At 32.5% G+C, this 20,879-nt stretch overlaps 1 protein-coding gene across 1 annotated transcript; it reads right to left on the bottom strand.

Moving 5' to 3' along the window:
* Positions 1-1,294: 1,294 nt before the first annotated feature.
* LOC132740752 (uncharacterized) lies at positions 1,295-17,626 on the bottom strand. Its single transcript, XM_060728723.1, has 5 exons — positions 16,956-17,626; positions 15,106-15,264; positions 10,767-11,138; positions 9,758-9,848; positions 1,295-5,347 (listed from the first exon to the last, which is right to left on the bottom strand). The coding sequence occupies exons 1-5, from the start codon at positions 17,514-17,516 to the stop codon at positions 1,773-1,775; spliced, it is 4,758 nt and encodes a 1,585-aa protein (XP_060584706.1). The 5' UTR covers positions 17,517-17,626; the 3' UTR covers positions 1,295-1,772.
* Between the last annotated feature and the right edge of the window lie 3,253 nt (positions 17,627-20,879).

Here is a 20,879-nt window from a genome sequence, read left to right as displayed (position 1 = left end):
TGGTAGAAAATGACAATTAAAAGTCAAGATCATATCACATAGCACAAAGCTTTGACAATCTAATGAAATTTCAATGTCAGTAGTTCGACCATGACGGTCAAGGTCAAATAAAGGTGAACTTTATATTTTAATAATTAACTATATTCGACCCTGGTTGCAAAGATAATTTAAAGGTCAATGGTAAATTTGCTATTCAAGTCAGTTTTATTATAGTTGTTCATTTGTCCGAGAATAAAACATATCAATAAATAAATTACAAAATTATGGCTAATTGTAGTAAATTTCACACGTCAAATACAGGTCAAGGACAAGTTCAATCAATCATCTTTAATGTCTTGTCCAAATGACTGTTGTGCTAATGTATGAATACAATCAATGCGTTACTTGCAAAGTTGTCAATTTCAAGCAAGATCATTAATGATTACAGGTCTAGTTCAGACTGTTCTACAAGCAGGATTATTGTATCCAATTATTAAGACAATACATTAAGAAATGAAAAAAATCCAATGCGAAGACATAAACGGGAATGGACGACATGACTGTAGCATTAATTATTTTCTTCGTAAAAGCCGAGCTAAAAATAATGGTCTCATGAAATAATTACTAATAATACTTAGAACACTGTGTAAACTGTAACAGTACATTTTTATCTTCAAATACAATGTTACGGTCCTATTCATATATCAGTCACATTCTAATAATTTAACTGAATACATTTTAATACATGCAAATTCCAAAAAGAAACAAAAGCCATGCATTTTCAAACAATAGAATACCGCATACACATAAATAATATATTATTCACAAATATAATACAATTTTAAGCAAACAAAATTAATGATGGAAGTATATTGCATGGTTCAATCATCAAATTAAAACTTCCATATACATGCATGCAGATGATCTTTTCAAGTAACAATAAAATATCATTGAATCTATAGGTCTTTTTGAAAATAAAAATCCTGATTGTGAAGTGTGAATATCACATTCTATTTTATTCCTAACTGTAAAGTCAGGATGTCATTTTCAATCAACTGTTTTCTGTATGTTTTTTCGATTCTAACTATAGTAAAATCAGGACTCTTAATTTATTCGTTATGAATTGTTTGAATGACAACTTATTTTCTTATTTCAAATTCGGCATGTGTATTCTTTATTTATTATAAGGTCAAAATGCGTATTTCATTTCTTAATGTAAAGTCAGTTAATCTATTTTAGTCTATAGTTTACAGTCAAAATGTTTTCAAACTTATGATACAATTTCATATTGTTTTCCAATAACACTTCCTTTGTGTTTTCACTGTGAAATTACATAGATAATTTATAATAAATTGATACAGTGGTCCTTAACTCCCCTTTCCAAGAACAAACATCAACAACATAAAAAACAACAAACAAAAACAAAAACACACATACAAACTAGAAATTTGTCCGTAGGGCACTGTTGTCCCACTACATTTGCTTTTATTTATGCTTATTTTATGAAGGTCAAGTGTTATATTGATACATGTTATGTATAAAAATAGCATAATAAAAAATGATTAAACAAAGACCATGGGTATAATCTTCTAAAAGCACAATGTTAAAACCCTCAGCAAAAAATAAATTCACTGCTTTAAATTTAGATGAAACAAGACCAACAATAACTTTACAGAAAGTTGAAATATCAAGAGACATAAACCTGTCCGTAATAAATTAATTGCACCTAAATTCGAACTGACGCTGCGTGTTACAATATCACTTATAATCACAAAATACTCAATGTGGTGTTATTATTTCCTTGATTTAAATTGAAATATAGAATGATTAGTTTCATCCCTAATAACTTCAAATCTCACATTATTTCGTACAAAGTCAAGTTTTTCTTTAGTCATACCGACTGCTTCAACCTCAACAGATTGGCAAAGACTAAGAAGACTTTCAACAAATGTACACCATGTTGACAGAGTCATTCTTGTTACTCTGTGTTTGATGTAAGTAAGACTTTTCATTTCTGGTGTTACAGTAATAGCGTTATCATCTATAATTATACCCGATAATATGAGTGACCTAAGTTGATGTAAAGTATGTACTACATTATTTTCTTGTTTGCTATATTGAAATGTTGTGCCACTTAAGCAGAGTTCAGTCAGACTGCTGGCATTTGATACTATAGTAAAATCTAATAAACCATGTGAAATTTCCAGATGTTCAAGGTGATCAGTGTTTAAGTTGTAAAATTTCATACAATTACAATTTGAAAGCACAAGTTTCTGTAACTTGTGATCAGACAGATCTATTGCAAGCAAAACACCCTGATCGTGATACATACGTGTCAAAGTCAGTTGCTTTAAAGTAGTTTGTTGTAATAACGATACAAGTGGTGCTACATTACCAAAAAATCCAGCCACGTGTAATTCAATGAGTTTCTTTGCGTTTGATAAACAATTTAAGTCAAACATAGTGTTTTGATAATCTCTTAATACATATTCCGCCAGGTTAAAAATATATACCTGTTCAAGGTGTTCAGTTTTTAATCCTGTAATGACTAAACCAGGACAATCTTTCAGCTTAAGTGTTTGTACTTGGTTTTGTCTAGACAGATCAACATAAACATTATCTCTAATATCAGATAAACTCAGTTTTCTCAAATTTGTTTGTAGTAAAAACTGTTCCAGTAAAGACTGTTCCACATCTACAAAGTCAGCAAAAAGTTTCTTAGATTTGCTTGTACAAGATGACAGTTTTATAGTGTGCATTGTGGGACATCCAGAAATGTATATATGTTCAAGTTGTTCAACATTTAATCCTGTAATTGACATATCAGGACAGTTTATCAACTTAAGTGTTTGGAGATGTTTCTGTTCAGACAAGTCAATATGACGACATTGACCCTGTGATACAAAATCACTGTTCTCAATGCAAAGCTCTGTGAGGCTACCTGCATTTGATGGAAACTCAAAATTTACTATATAAGGACAGTTTATCAACTTAAGTATTTGGAGATGTTTCTGTTCAGACAAGTCAATATGATAACGTTGACCATGTGATACCAAATGAGCATTAGTATTCTCAATACAAAGCTCTAAGAGGCTGCCTGTAAGTCTGCCTGCATTTGATAGAAACTCAAAATTAACTATATCAGGACAGTTTATCAGCTTAAGTGTTTGGAGATGTATTTGTTTAGACAAGTCAATATGATAACGTTGACCCTGTGATACACAATCAGCATCATAATTCTCAATGCAAAGCTCTGTCAGTTGCGGGGCATTTGATAAAAACTCAAAATTAATTATACCAGGACAATTTTCAATGTGAACTTGTTTTAGTTTTTCAGTGTTTATGCCAGAAATTCTCATATTATCACATGAAAAAAGCTCAAGTATCTGCATCTGGTTCTGTCTAGTCAGGTTAACTGTAGCATGTTCTTTAACATCATCTTCTTCAACATCTACACAATGTAGCATCAACTGTTTAACAGATATTTGTTCTGATAATAATGAAATATCTGTCCTCTTAAAGGAAACATATTTGATATTTAAGTATTGCAAATGTTTGCATTGTGTGATGTACTCCACTACATCATTTTCTGGTGAATCTACAAATGCCAGAGAAAACACATTATCTGTGTTTATCCTTTGTAGAGACGGACTAGGTTCAAGATCACTTATGCATAGATCGCTGATATTGACCAATGTCCTACAAAATGAACCACACTCTTTGAGACAGTCTACCATCAGCCGTTGTATCTGAACAATCTCATCATTTCTGTATAACGTTTTACACGCATTTTTTCTAAGATGTGAAATGTGTTTGTCTCCATTCACAATACAGGAAATCCCTTTTGACAAATCACCAATAAGTAAGGGGGATAAACCGCAAATCATTTTAATCACATTGGACAACTGTAATACGTCAAAAACTGATGTACATGTACCAAGCAACTCATCTACAACCGTATGTTTTCCATTGTTCTGTTTCTCTGGACGTGAGTCTACTTGTTCAATGCAACAACATATCGTTACATATAATGCAACAAAAAACTCGAGATAAGAGAAATGGATGAAATCCAGCTGTGTGTCTTCGAATGTTGGGTTATAGCACTTATTCTCATTCAAGATGCCCAATCGTGTAAGCTTAACCACATCACATTTTGGCAAGTCTCTTTTGCTAAGGTAAGTACAAGCAAATGTTCCATGTAATTTTCCAGAAAGACATTTTTCAAATGCAGTACGACCTAGGAGAAATAGGACACGTTTGTTGTTCTCTAATCTTGGAAATCTTTTTAACATATTGGGCAGTGTTAAGTTTGGGAAATCTTCCAAAGTCTGACATTCATCAGTGTCATCTTCTTCTTTACTTTGGTCTGACCAACCAAACATGGTATTTAAAATCTGACAGTAAGTTTCGCTAATTGATTCACCGATGTATATATCATTACAGTATAACCAAAGAAGTTGTTGCAAAAGCAATGGCGTTTTCTCCACATGCTCAATCTGTTTTGACAGCAAAATAGCTATGAATTTATCATAAGATTTTTTGATGAAAAAGGTGTCATAATCAGAAATGTATCGTTTAACGAATCGTTCCATCGAGCTACTAGATATACCTAATAATTTAAACTTGAGATCAACTTCGGATTTTTTCAAATTATGTAATCCTTTTGCTGATGGTCTAGATAATGTCAGGACTGTTGCGTCTTTAGCTCTGTCCCCGTTTGGTATTCCATAACTTACATGCGGTTTACGCACAACATCTTTAGGAGGCGTCCATTCATCCAAACTATCAACAATGATAAGACAACGCATTGAGTTTTCCTGAAATATTCTGTCAATCAAATCTGTATCTGAAATGAGATCTTTTGTGAGTTCCTTAATCATATCAACGATGACATCTGACTGAAATGTTGACATATATTGCAGTGGTAAAAAGAAAAGAAATTCATACTGCCCTATCTGACTGACATCATCGTCACAGCTTTTTTCCATAATGTTGTCACTGCATACCATTCTGTCACAAGCATTTTCGTAGCGAATAGAACTTTCGGTCGAACCCGTTACAGCAGTACACCAGTTTTCAATCATCATTTTACAGAACGTACTCTTTCCTGTTCCAACATCACCTAATATGTAAATCTTCCTATTCTGCCGCCCTTTTGTTTGAAAGATGTCTTGATATCCTTTAACCTTCGCTTTCATCTTCCTCCTACCTTTATCCAGATTTGCTGATTGATTTTCATCAACAACCTCTATCTCAGGAGGTACATATACATCTTTAACGTTGATGCTATCTTCTTGTTGCTTCAAAGGAGAAAGTGTTGTCTTCACATAATACTTCTGGTAAGATTTAACAAGATTATCTTGTAGCTCTGTAAAATAGTAAAAGGGTAATTTCATTTTTCTTAAGGTCGTTGAGAAATTATGTTACTTGCAGTGATTTATGGAGATCTAATAATTGTCAACATTCCAAGAAGCAAAAACAAATAGTGTCAACCTAACCTAAATAGAAGTTTTATCGTTTTTCGACATTGTATCATTTAATCTAATTCACATATGACACTGGGTACAAGTATACCAAGCAAACAGCTCTAAGTCTATCTTCACGCTGTAACATTCATTTCTGATCAAACTAGACTAGATTGCAATTATGAAACAAGCAATTATCATAGTATTGCAAGCAATCCATAAGTCCCCTACCAGTTAGAACCCCAGCAACATTCTGAAGGACAATTGGCCATGCAATAATGTTTCAAAATTTCTCTTCTTTTTTTTTTGAAGAAAATTTGTTGGAAACGTTCTTTAAAAACGAAAACAGGAAACAGTTTTTATGAACAGGCAGACTGAAGGACACTCTAAAGTTAATTTTTTAAACATCCTGTTACCAAAGTATAACATTTTTAAAAGCAAAACTCTTAAAGAGGAGATTACTCTTTAAATAAAGATCCAAGATGTCATACATGATACATGATACATGAAGCTGTTCAAAATGAATGTTTATTTTGAATTTGAAGTAAAAGAAATTTAAAAGAATGAATAAGAAAAATTCAAAGTTTAAGGAGGAGATAATTCTGGAAATAAGGATGCTAGATTTATAATCCTTGTCATATTCTTATGATGTGGGAGTTTGAAGTAAATCCTATAAGTAATGAAGAAATTGGAGTAAAATATAAGTTCAAGGGGACATAATTCTAGAAATATTCTTGCTTGAGTATTGAACCTTCTCACAAATAATTTGAGTGATAATAAGAAACATATATGTGAGATTTGAAGAAGATACATTAAGAAATAAAGAAGTTATTTAAACAAGACGGCCATGATGGCCCTAAAATCGCTCACCTGTATATAGGTCCTTGGGGCGGGGCTAATTTTAACCCAGGGGCTTTTATTTTTAACCAGCTTGGTAGACACCCATTAGACGATTATTCACGATAACTATCTGAGCTCTAGCTCTTTGAGGTTTTTAAAAGAAGATTTTTTAAGTTTTTACTATAGATTTTAAGGAAAATCAGACCCCGGGGTCCAGCCAATTTAACGCTGGGGCTTTTATTTGAATAAATTTGGTAAGCAATCACTAAAAGATGTTTCATGCTTAATATCTAAGCTCAAGCTCTATGGGTTATTTAAAAGAAGATTTTCTACGTTTTTACTATGTAGACATATAAGGAAAATCAGTACCCCCGATTGTAGTCAATTTTGATCCCAGGGATTTTATTTGAACAAACTTGGTAGACACCCATGAGAAGATGTTTCATGCTAAATATCTAAGCTCTAACTCATTGGGTTTTTTTTTTAAAAAAAAAGATTTTTTAAGTTTTTATTATATACATATAAGGAAAATCAATGACTGCCCCCCCCCCCCCCGGGCGGGGACAATTTTGTCCCCAAGTCTTTTATTTGAACAAACTTGGTAGACACTCATCAGACAATGTTACATCCCAAATATTTAAGCTCTAGCTCTTTCGGAATTTTAAAGAAGATTTTTAAGGTTTTACTATAAACTTATAAGGAAAAGCAAAACCTGGGGTGGGACCAATTCTAACCCAAGGACTTTAATTTGAACAAACTTGAAAGACACTCACTAGAAGATGTTTCATGCCAAATAAAAGCTCTACCTCTTTGGGTTTTTTAAAAGAAGATATTTTAAATTTTTACTTCTGGTTGCCATGGCAACCAGAGTTCTGCATGGAATCAAATTCTTTGAACAATTTACAAAAGGACCATTCCTGTGAAGTTTGGATGAAATTGGCTTAGCAGTTTATGAAGAAATGTCGTTTAAAGTAAAAGTTTACGGACGACTGATGCCCGGACAGATGGGCGACGGACGGACGCCGGAAGAAAAGTGATCACAAAAGCTAACCATGTCACTTTGTGACAGGTGAGCTGAAAAAAACAACATTTTTTCATGTCAGTTCAAGGGCGCAATTCTGATATTTTTTGTGCTAGAGTTTAAACCTTGTCACATTTGATGTGGTTGATGACCAGAAACTTATGTTTGAAGTTTGAAATAAATACCTTAAGAAATAAATACCTTATAGTGAAAAAACCTTACACTAGAATCAGAAATCTTGACGAGGTTGCCGACGTTTTTTAAGTTTGACAGCTCTCAATATACTCCCTATAGTCAAGATATAAGTGATGTGTATAATTTCATTTCTGCCATCTATCTATATTTTAAATTTCATAATTTTTTTTAGTGTTTTGGACTTATCACAAATATTGTTATGTTTGCCATGTTTAAGCCTATTTGTGGCCATGGCAACCATTTTTTTCTTCAAAATAGGTGAAAAGAAAAAAGATATGCATAATCTCCATACTGCCATCTACCCATATTTCAAGTTTCATAAAAAAAAATTCAGAAGTTGTTGCATTATCACTAGATCCAGTTTATATCTTAAATTTGTTAAATTTTCAGTCTATTTGTTGTCATAGCAACCAGAATTTTCAACATAGGAAGAAAAGAAAAAATGTGCATTATCTCCAGACTACCATCTACCAATATTTCAAGTTTCATAAAAATATTTTCAGTATTTTATTTGTTATCACTGGATCCAGTTTATGTGTAAAATTTGCCATATTTTCAGTCTATAAGTTGCCATAGCAACCAGTATTTTCATCATAGGAAGAAAAGAAAAAGACGCGCATTTTCCATACTGCCATCTATCTATATATCAAGTTTCATAAAAATATTTTCAGTACTTTTTGCGTTATTGCGGGATCCAGTTTTGTGGACGGACAGACATGTGAACAGACGTGCCATTTAAATGGACTTATGGGCCATTTCCTTTCCTATTTTCTTTTATTAAATAGAGGGCCATGGCCCCTCATTCTATTGTCACGGAATGAACTCTATTGTTCTCTTTTGTTCTGTTTACAGTTACATGGCCCCCGACTTCTCTTAAATAGCCCGAACAGACGGACGGAGGGTAAACTTAAAGTCCCCTCCGGTAAACCGGTAGGGGGCTAATAAAAGAGATACATTATAAACACCTAAAAGAAAATGAAGAAAATGGCTCTTTATAGTTTTGATTTAATAAAAAGATTTTATTCATGTACATGAATAAATACAAAGACAAAAATGTATTTCTTAAGTCAAGCACATCAGAGAAATATAGTCAAGAGTTCTCCTAGAAGACATAATTTAATGTTCTTATAAAATTAAAATTAAATTTTCATTTCAGTATGCTTTAAGGCCAAAGTCAAATGCACATTTGAATTGATGATCCTGTTAAATTTGTCATAATTGCTCTTTTGTCCAAGAAAAAATCAAATCTATTAATAAATAACAAAGTTTGGACAGTTTAAGCAAAATTAAATAATTTGACTTTGGTTTAGGTGAATAAAGGTCAAAGTCATATCAGAATTACATGTCGGTTTAAACATGTGAGTTCTTTTGTCCAAATATGATACAAATCTGTAAATAAATAACAAAGTTATGCCACTTAAAGTCAATTTCAAAAACTTTACCATAGCAGCCAAGGTTAAATAAAAGTTACGATACTAGTAGTCCAAACTAAATTCAATATTGGACCTTGATAGATTAAGATCATCTTTGAATTGCAAAACATATAAGTTTTATTATAAGTGTTTTTTTTGGTCCAATTATAAATCAAATCCATAAATAAATAAAAAACGAAGTTATGGCCAATTGAAGCAATATTCACTCATTTGACCATTAGAGTCAATGTCAAGTTAAGGTTTAGGTCAATATCAATTGTATCATCTTTAGTTAATGTGAAGTCCAAAGAATTTTATTGAGCAAGTATGAAGACAATCCATTCTTTAATTACAAATTATATGGCAAATACTTTGAAATTACAATATTTTTTCCTGTTATGTCAAGGTTATTTTAGGTCAAGCTCAACTTAAGTTTGATCTTCTTTAAAGCATTATCCCTAAAGTAGTTTTGCTTAAGTATGAAGACCATCCTTTAAAAAAAAAACAGCCATAGCCAATTAAAGCAAAAATCAAACAAACTTAAAAGGTTGTTCTTTTTGCTACAAAAACATACGTCTCTAATGTATGCAAAAAGCTGACCCTTTTGGGTTTGGACCCATAATCCTCAGTATCAATGCAGTTGACAGTAATTCTAGTGAATACACTTCAAAGCGGAAGTAATAGTTTCAAATAAGCAAGATTTAGTTTGATGATTTTATATTTATTTTTAGAAGGGAATGATTAACAATCGACGACATGATAAGCTAGAGTTTATGCAAACATCCTACCAAAATATGAAAGCATAACTCTAGTAAGGAATTATTTCTCTTCATATATTTATATACCTTTCTTCTCTTCGACGTTATCTAAACGTTTCTTGAACATCTGTCGTATACAGTCTAATTCTCCAACCGTGCGTTCTAATGATGTTACTCGCTAGAACACAAAATAAACTTTGTGTTTGTTTTTTAACTTTCAAGCGATATAAGTTTTTGTACAGACAAAAATTCCTGTTTGAAAAATTATGCTCTTAAGAAAAAAAAAAACAATTACCAGACAGGCAACGCAAAATATTTATGTTTTAACCCTTTCAATGGATATTCTCTAAAATTCAACAATATACTTAAATGATATTAGTTCAATGCAAGTCTAGTTCAAATCAAATAAACAAAAGTGTTAGACAGACACTTTAAACAGGCATTTTGGCCCTCTTATTGTCCGTTAAGCATGATTGAAGCAGAACCATACATATTTGATATATTATATGCTGCTGTTATCAATTTTGTTATGGTGTAAACTGGCTTTCTAGCAAATTTGATAAATTAAACTACCTCAGAATACTACAGAAAAAGTTTGGAGATCATCCAACAATCAGTTCAGTAGAAGTAGATGTTTAAAGGCTTTTCTATTCTATTTTTAGCTCTGTTGACCCATTGAAATGATATGAGCAAATTTAAGTGTGACTGTCACAAGGATGTATGAAGCAAATATGCCGAGTAGTTTTACAGAAGAATATAAATGTTGACGCATGACGAAGAACACCGGACACAGGATCATCCGTCTTTGATATATACTTATAGCTCACCCAGAGCCTTCAGTAACAATCACTGTTGTATACGAGTGCATTCTTTAGTTTCTATGACAATGAATTAAATAATTTACATTCAATAGCTCATAAGGATCTTGTTTTGAACACTAAACTTCATACTTATAATTTATATTTAAGGTTTGTTTTGTACAAAAAGGTTTCAAATTTTTGTAAAAATCTACAAGTACTTTTCTTCTTTAGTTTTTATAATTTGAGAGTGAGAATTACATGTCTGAAGTGATATATATTTTATAAAGGGGTTTTACTTTTTCCACAGATGAAACGTCTATTTCTAGTTTCCCTATTCTCCTAGAAACGTGTGTTTCCTGTGTCGTTACTCTTTCATATAATATTTCGCTGTGTTTGTCAAATTCTTTGACAGCTCCTTGTAGACTGCTCTGTATTGTCTCCTTAGCTGTATCCGTTACCTGATCACTGACATCTTTAACATCCTTTTTATGTTGATCTGCTGCTTGTTGCAATCTCTCTTCAATATCTTTCTTTTCATCACTCATGAAATTCTTTGCATCTTGAATCGCCTGTTCTATTTCTTTTGATTTTAGGTTTACGGATGCTAATGCCTCTCTACATACCTCGACCTCATTGTGGGTAGTGATTAAGAAGTCACTATTCTTTAACTGGCATTGACAAATAAGAAGAAAATAATCTTTAACACAGAACAGTACTGTGATAACTGTGAATTAATATCCGACTATGCATGTATATTCTGTGCAGGTATTTTAGCACCTGACCTTTTTCTAGCTTCATGCAAAACGTATTTAATAACTTCTCATTTCATAGGTTTTTTTTTACAGTATATGCAGAATGTCAGCATAAAAATTTATCATAAGCAAAAATCAATGTTAGACATATATTTGCAGATATACACATATTCTACACAACTCCAACAACTACAAAGTAATATAAAAAACAGTGTGCAAATATGTATAGAAAACTGCCACTTAAAATGCACCTTTAAGCAATGTAAAATATTTAATGTATTAAATCTCAAAACTATGTACAGTTCTCAAATATTAAAAGAAAAATAGTATTTTATCGTCATAGAGGGCTCTTTCTGGGACATTTGCTTTGATTTGCAAATTTTGGCAAAAGAAGTGCATGCAATGTTGATTCAACACCATAAATTAATATATTACCAGTAAAACATTCAATTAAACAACAATTTAGGTAGTAAGAATAATAAGTGAAGAGTAAGTCATACCCATCAGTATGACACGTAGTTGTTAAAATATTTTCGGCTCATTTTATTATACATGTATCAGTTTGTGCAAAGTGTTTGATTTATTATAATAACATTACTTAAGTAAATTAAGGGAGGGGGACTTTTTATATTTACCAAAGATCTGGAAATGATTTATGTACCATTTGCAGTTACGCCTGAAACCAAATACGTAAGCTAAGATATTAGTGATATTGTTTAAGATAAATAAATGTAACAGCTTGGATCTAATTATCCCATTGCCATGTTTTAAACTTTATGTAACTTTTGTAACGAACTACAAGACAATGCTTCATAAAGTACTAAATTCCATGAATTACAGCTTTTGAAAAACTGAACAAAATCAAGTCCAAAAAGGGGAATTTATTTTTTAAAATCCAAGACAGACTTATATCTTCATGTCTGGAAGAGGGGAAGTTTACAAAATTTCAAGCAATACCTCTACTGATAAAGGAAATAATTGGATCGGTACGAAAGCATAACCAAAAGTGTGACGTAGACGCCCAGGTGAGTAGGGTAGCACTCCCTATATACGAGTATAATTGTTCAAAAAATATGAAAAACAAGATCAACAAGGAAAGACAATGTTAGATGATTACATATACAATCTTTTGTATGGTTATAATGATTACGAGATATCAATCAATGAGTATGCTTTGAACTCATTTTAGTGATCAATAAGGACCTATATATTGCTTCCATTATTCGTTAACTAAATAGATATGTCTATAAATATTGAAGTAATTTCATAGAATTCTATAATGTAGTACTAAATATATTTAGGAAAAAAATAAAAAAGTGAAATGTTTTTAGATGTAGCTGTTCTGAAATAATTGAACAAACAAATAAATATTAACACCCTTTACTCGTAAGTAATGAAATAGTTTTCCTTCTCATTTTAAACGAAAATGATTCAAAGACAATCCTAAATTATTTATAGTGCAATATGAACAGCGTCTAAAAGACCAGTTTGTGCAAAATTGGCAATTAAAGTGTCTAGAAAATGTAAAATTAAATCATTATGTTATGTTTAAGACTACCTTTAAAAGTGAAAAAAATATATTTCTGTTATAGATATTGACAAATATAGAAAATGTTTTGCTAGTTTTAGAAGCTCTTCACATTGTTTAATGGTTGAAAAGGGTAGACATTTTAATATTGATAGAGAACATCGTGATTGTATGTATTGTGAATCAATGTTGGAGGACGAATATCACTTTCTTATTGTGTGTTCTTTATATGCAAATTTACGTTCTTACTATATACCATTGTATTATTATCAATATCCGAATATTCAAAAGTTCTACTCTTTGATGGCAACTGAAGATGAGTCATTAATACATAATGTTGCTATGTATATTTATTATGCAATGAAAGAAAGGGATAATTTTCTTAAATGTTTTGAATAATTTATATTCAGATTGTATTTTATAATTGTATTAGAAATTCGTATTGCCAATTTGTATTGTATATTGTATACACTGTGTATGGGCCGGAGGCCTCTTGTACAATAAAGATATTGAATTGAATTGAATTGAAAAAAAGACAGAAAAGGCCGGGTTGCATTTGTATACCAAATATCATGAGGATGTGATGTTAGGAAAATTTTCTACAATTGACCATTTATGTCAAAACTTAACTAAGTTGGTAAACAGGAAGTCGATGAGGGACAGACCTGAAATCAAATCCCATGGTATGAGTCCACGTGTTTATGTTATATACAAAATATCAGTAGTCTGTATGTGATAATTTGCTGAGAAAACCGTTACGAAATATTCATATTAATGTAGAAAATTTAACTAAGTCGGTAAACTGGAAGTGGATGAGTGACACTCCCACAGTATAGAACCACGTGTAAAAGCTGTATACCAAATGTCAAGATGCTGTGATAAGAAGTTGCTGAAAAAACTGTTACGAAATTTTATCTGTGCTGATTGATATGTAATTATATAAAATCTTAATTAATTTGTTTTTATTTTCACAATTTATTTAAATCGTTGTATATGAACAAGAAAAAGAATACATATTTTACGAGATCATTTTTTTTATTATTAACGATCATAGTTCTGTTTTATAAGAATTAAACAATAGTTCGTCATAGTACAGATCTATATCTCTTATAATCAGTTAAGAGTTAACATATTTAGTAAGACCTTTTATGATCAGATTTATAGACAAGAGGTCCATGATGGCCCTGAGTCGTTAACCAGAAATAACTGCTTTTCAGTGTTTGAAATTATCCATTATCAATATTTTCTTATATTAAATTTGAGCAAAGACTATGTTTAAACAATAATTTGAAGAAATGCCATGACCTGGGGCAAAAACTTGATAAAAGACTACCCAAGAATGCTTCAAAGTTTGGTGATCATCTTTCAATTATTTCACAAGGAAATGATGTTCAAAGGTTTTTCCATTTTTGGCTTTAGTGGCCACTTAAAGGGGCTTATCAAATTAAAATAAGCTAGTTTGATAAAAGAGTACCTAAAATGCTACAGACAAAGTTAAGTGATCATTCATCAATTAGTTCTGTAGAAATGGGCATTTAAAGGTATTTCTATTGCTAGCTTTAGCGGTCCCTAAAATGGGCCAATCAAATTAATATATTGTATGAGCAAATTTGATATAAGACTACCCAAGAATGCTACAGACAAAGTTTAATGATCATCCATCAATTCATTCTGTAGAAATAGACGTTTAAAGGTATTTCTAATTTTAGCTTTAGCTGCCCCTAAAAGGGGCCAATCAAATTAATACATTGTATGAGCAAATTTGATATAAGACTACCCAAGAATGCTACAGACAAAGTTTGGTGATCATCCATCACTTAGTTATGTAGGAAATGTTAAAAAGGTTTTTCTATTCTTAGCCCTTGAGACCCCTAAAAGGGGCCAATTAGTTTAATATGAGCAAACTTAATGAAAGACTACCCAAGAATACTACAGACAATGTTTGGTGATCATCAATTAGTTCTGTAGTAAAAGATGTTTAAAGGTTTTTCTATTTTTAGCTCTGTTGATCCCTTAAATGGGCCAATTGAAATGACATGAGCAAATTACAGTGTGACCGTCAAAAGGATGCTTCAGACCAAATTTAAAATAAATCTGCCTAGCAATTTCAGAGAAGAAGACGATTGTTGTCGCATGACGACGGACGACGGACGCCGGGGCATTCTCTTTTTATACGTATAGCTCACCCTGAACCTTCGGTTCTGGTAAGCTAATAAAATATAATATTTTTCCGAAGAACATCTTTATCTTATAATATTAATCTACATATGTATTTCAGTATTTCAATGTTTAAGAATTATTGTCTAAAGAAACATCTCATCAATTGCATAAAGACCAAATTTATCAACATTTTACTTGTTTGAGTTTATTGACAGCTTGCTGAGCATCGGGTCTTCCTTTGAGTTGTTTCGGGTCTTCAAGAATTTCAACGATATCATCTATACATTCAAACATTTCCCCTTCATCAATTTCCATGGTGGTTGAATGATACAATTTGTTTCTTCTTTCTCGCACCTACAAGTTCCGTCAAGAGACTTATTTGTTTAATCACAATATTAGACAAACAAAGAAATATAAAATTATCTTTTATTTTCATGGTTTTCGAGAACACATTGCTTTAATTGTTAAAATTGTACATTCGGGTTTAGTAAATCACACGAGATTGGAAGAATAGTTTGGTTCCAATATAAATGAAAATGAGCTTTCTTCTCTCACTAAAAATACAAAAACATTATGTTGACACCTTATATTCGTAGAACATGTACCAATCAATCCTGTAAATTCAATCAAATTGTATAAGTAGTAGTCCGGAAAAACTTTTTAAAATTATAAATCATTAAGGGACCATAACTAAAAATATCAAAATTATAGGTCTGGACAATAACTACAATATGCCTACAAGATTCTTAACTGATCATTCATATAAAGTCTCAGTAGGTTTGAGGAGTAGTCCGGACAGACAAACTTTTTATCTGCTCTGTAATATCAATTAATTAAAAAAACTTATGTCTAATGTTTTCCAAAGTGAAAAAAGTCGAAAAAATACGCACAAATTATTATTTTTTTTTAAAATCACCCAAATCACAAAATAAATAAACGATTAAAGTAACCAAGATCTTATTTAACGCCAACTTTCAGGTGACTCGTGCGATGCCTTCTTTGAACATTTCCGTGTTTTCCTTATTTTAATGTTCAAACATTAAAGATCCTATACCACATTTTCTTATGGTTTTATATCATAAATATGATCCTCAAATTAAGATTTATCAATTTTGTAAGTTCCAAAAAGCATTATTTATAAAGATATTACCGAGTTTAACATTTCATGTAAATAAAGGGAAGGAATAAAAAATTGTTTTCTATAAAGACTATGTTTTTTTTTTCAATAAGAAATGAATGCATGCATTTTAATGATTACATAAAAATGTACAAATATTTGCAGTACATATTTTAAATATTTTTTGATGTTTGAAAATTGTTTCATAACCAATATTATATGCATATTGTATATATAATTTCACTTAAGTGTGGTATACAACCCTATTTACAACATACAGGATCTTTAATAATGGTATAACGTATGTTTGTTCATAGCTCATGTAGTATTCATACAATATATGATGATGTAGATATATGGCTCATGTTACAAAGCCACACTGTATCAGCCTCTTAAATACCAAGTAGTGTACAAAAGTCGCTCAAAGTGAATAAATGTATAAAACATACACTATGTAACTGACTGGGTTCTCGGCCCCAGGGGTATATAGCGGATAAAACAGCTCAAGGGGCCTCCGTGGCCGAGTGGTTAAGGTCGCTGACTTGAGATCACTGGTCCCTCACCGCTGTAGGTTCGATCCTCACTTGGGTCGAAATCTTTCATGTGAGGAAGCCATCCAGCTGGCTTACGGAATGTCGGTGGTTCTACCCGGGTGCCCGCTCGTGCCTGAAATAATGCCTGAGGGGCACCTGGGGTCTTCCTCCACCAATAAAAGCTGGAAAAATTCGACGAAAAAATCTCGGCGGGACGCTCTAGGAAGGCCCGACTTGAGTGTACGGTCGCCCATATTGGCTTTCCGGCGGCGACCTTAAATAAACGCATTACAAAATGAAAAAAAAAATACATCGATTATTTATATTCTTATCTAAATTTAATATTTAGAATGACTCTGACAATGTAATTGTTTATACAACAAATATTGACTTACCTTGACAAAAACATTTTTTCCAGCCATGGAGCATGCTAAATGAGAATGAAGATTGGTATTATTAATGAAGACAAGGAGTAATCCAGATATGTCTACATCAGCTGCCTTTGTCTTATCTGAATAACCAGGTGCATTAATGAAAGATTTGGCGACCTCCCACGGTTCTGTACACCATTTTTGAATATCTGTATTAGCCCAGTTAAGTGTTGGCGGGGTGGATCCATGGCTTCTAAATAGTTCTTCCATAATGCGATCACATATATGAAGACGACATTTTTCCTTCTTTGTGTGCAAACAATTACACTTATGTTGACCCCAGTAGCACTCATTTTTACCTGCAGAATTTATTATGCATGCATGTGTCGGTTTCAGGTTTCCAATGATACACCGAGTACAGATAATACCAGGTGTGTAATTGATAGAACTAAGAATTCTCTTATGTTCTTGTTTGACAACATTATCAGCAAAACCTTCCAGTCCTTGTTTTAGATATTTATATGCCAATCCACATCTTACCCAATTCCTGTATTTTCTTTTCTCTATCTCAGTTTGGTGACTCATCGTTTGGAATAAAGTCCCTTTAGCAGTGTATTTGTTAGCATTTTCTGTTATCTAACTTTCGTTTTCGGTGTTCTCTGACAAAATAATGAGAAAATATTAGATACTCAATGTTGAATAGAGTTCCCTTTTTAATTGGACGAACTATTGTACAAGATATTAGCTAACAGATAGTAAGATATTTTAGGCTCAATGTTGTCTTTTCGTACGGTCTGACATACCGGCTCAGAAAAAGTCTGAAAATTGGTCAAAAAATGGTTCAAGCCATTCGTCGGATTAACAAGGCTTGTACTGGAAAGACTGATACGCCTATATGTCCTATTAAACAATCTGAAAACCTCAACGAATATACATTATCATCTCGGAGTTGAGTCTACCACGTGACTTCAGAATTGAAATGTAAAGAAAAGTGGGTGTAATCTTTGTATAATGAGTAACGAGTATATTCATTTGGCATTCATCGGATAAGAAGTCAATTTCAGTACAATTATGGTTAAAAATTTGTCTGGCAATCAAAATCAATTTAAGAATTCCATTGGCAACCAAGTGTTACCAAAACCGACATGTCATCAACATGTACACATTTTCTAAAACGTTAGAATACAAATATTGTATTTTTAAGCAACTTAGTTAGCAACTTAATCAGTTACAAATTATTTATCATTTAATGATTAACGTGTCGTTACCCTGTCCTTTTTATGTTTGGGGTCCGCCTGGGCTCCTTGCCATTGGTTCTTGTTGCTGGGTCATATGGGGGTTGCGTTCATTGAACGCCGCCTTTCCTTGTTGATCTTGTTTATCTTATTTTTTGACTGATTCAGAAGGGAAATTGACAGTCATCAATATTAAAATAGTACTGGTATTCTTTCTTTAACTGTATAAAAGAAATTTATCTCTATCACGTTTTCCACAATGGTGGCACAGGGAAGCCTCAGCCCAAAGTAGTTCCAACATGTCGCCTTTTTATCTCAGAGGTCCATACAACTTTCATTTCCAATCAAGGGGCATGATAATTGACATAATAAATCACAATGATAATGAGTTGAACAATCAAATAAAGGAAGGAAAATACGGCTTGATTCGAATTGGCAATCATAATGAAATAAAAATGTATCAGTTTTTGTATGAGTTTTCCGCGTGTTTGTCCAACAAATTGTGCGCTTTAGGGCTTTTTATCATATTGACGATGGTCGCCCTTCGCGACTATCAGATTGTAAAATCGGTAGGTCTTGCAGTCGAATTATTGAGACAATCCGCGTTTTCATTAGACATTTACATGTAAGCAACAATTTAACGAGTAATTTAAGATAATATTTGTCTTTAAAATATATTTTAAGTACTATTCATAGTTTATAACAACAAATGAACTTGACAGTGAGAAAATATTGATATTGAGACTAAGTTGTTGACTTGCTATAATTCAAATGGCGAAGGTCACAACAATACGGTGCCAAATAGTTCAAGGATTTATAAGTACATAACCCACACACTTAATTTCCTGATATAGTAGTAAAGTATTATTGTTAAATTATATATGACCGATATATGACCAATTTACCGCCACAGCAAGCATATGTAGTAATTTTAAAACTTAGAAAATGGTTAAACCAAGCGATTCTCTAAGATTTACAAACTTTACAAATAGCAAATATGATGTATACGAATAAAACCTTTATCTTAAAAATGCCAGTGATAAGTGATGAACCGCTTCAAAAATCACAGTTCTATTTTTTGGCCTGATAACTGCCGCGATAAGACTTGGGAGGGCAAAGCCTTCCAAATAAATAAGATTTTATGCTCACAAATATTTTTTATGTCATTGGCCCCTGTTATCCTAATTGTAGAGAATTTTACCCGTTCAGTGTCGGGTTCTAGCTTAGTACATGATTAAAGTCTTACCCAATCAATATAAATACCTAAATTATGTGTCGTTAATTAACCAATGATTACAATAGATCTATCACAAAGAAATAATTTTGGCGTGGAAAACATCCTCGCCATTCTTTATTACTAAAATTTATTTATTTTTGAAGTTATGCGCTTGATATATAGAGAAATAATTACGTATTACATTGGACTGTTACTTTATTAATCTTCTGGAATCGTAATTTAGGGGCGGCTTCATATTCAAATTCGTGAAGAAAATGGCAATTCTTTTCACGGGCAGGATACATAGGAAATTACATCGGTTTATTATCAAATGAACCTTTACCCGTAGTTAAATTTCAATTGTTTGGTCATTCGTTTGTTAAAAGGCCCGGGGCATTTAGAAAGAACGATGGTTATCCACAATATGGATTAAATCTTTTAGTAGATCTTTATTTTTTGGGGAATAACTGGAGCAACGGTACCCGTTTTGAGACATCATAATATCAGCCAAGAAACAGTTGTGCTGGTCATTGGAACCAATGACATTTACAAATCAGATGTTCATCCACAAAACGTTGTTTGTCATATTACAGAATTAGTAGATACCTTTCTATTTACAAGCCAGAAAGTAATCGTTCTTCAAGTTTTGTACAGATGCCGAACCAAACATATACGATCCTATTTATGGCGAATGAATGGTTTCTGGTTGACAGCCTGCCTATAACAAAATTATGCACCAGACAGATGTCATCCCTTTTACATTGATAAAATATGAAAAACAAGATCAACAAGGAAAGGCGGCGTTCAATGAACGCAACCCCCATATGACCCAGCAACAAGAACCAATGGCAAGGAGCCCAGGCGGACCCCAAACATAAAAGGGACAGGGCAACGACACGTTAATCATTAAATGATAAATAATTTGTAACTGATTAGGAATTCAAAGAAAATAATAATAGGCCCACAAAGGGGAAGGGGACAGGAGACCGGGGGAAGGGGGGGGGGTTAATCAAAGAAATAAAAACTAGAGGCAATGGGGATGATACTTACCGTAGACGAGAAAACAACAAGGGACACAAGCAAAAGTGTCACCAAAACAGTATGAAACAACATAGACATACATCTGAGGAACACAGTGGGGCGCCGCCTTGGAACGGTCAGCAGCATAATAATGACTGCTGGGGAGTTTAAACCGGTTAATGGTGCACCAAACCTCGCTCTTAGCCCCACCATGTTCCTATACAGATTCCGAGACAGTGTAAATAAAATGAATCCCGCCAAGTGAAATTCTAACAGTTGTTATGGTTACAAAAGGTTAAATAAGTAAAACACCAAAATGATCATGTAGAAACATATAAAAGTAAACCCAATGACCATAACAAAAGTACTCGATGTCTTAAAGGAAGACAGAGCAACAAGAAAATCACCTACAAGGGCCCGACGAAGCAAGACAGAAGACAAACATTAAGGCAATTCAGTCCCAAAGGGCTTTAAGAA

This window comes from Ruditapes philippinarum, unplaced genomic scaffold (genome assembly GCF_026571515.1).
Source record: "Ruditapes philippinarum isolate M1 unplaced genomic scaffold, ASM2657151v2 ctg2885_1_1_1_1, whole genome shotgun sequence".
Lineage (NCBI taxonomy): Eukaryota > Metazoa > Mollusca > Bivalvia > Venerida > Veneridae > Ruditapes > Ruditapes philippinarum.
This window is presented reverse-complemented; position numbering and strand designations above follow the sequence as displayed.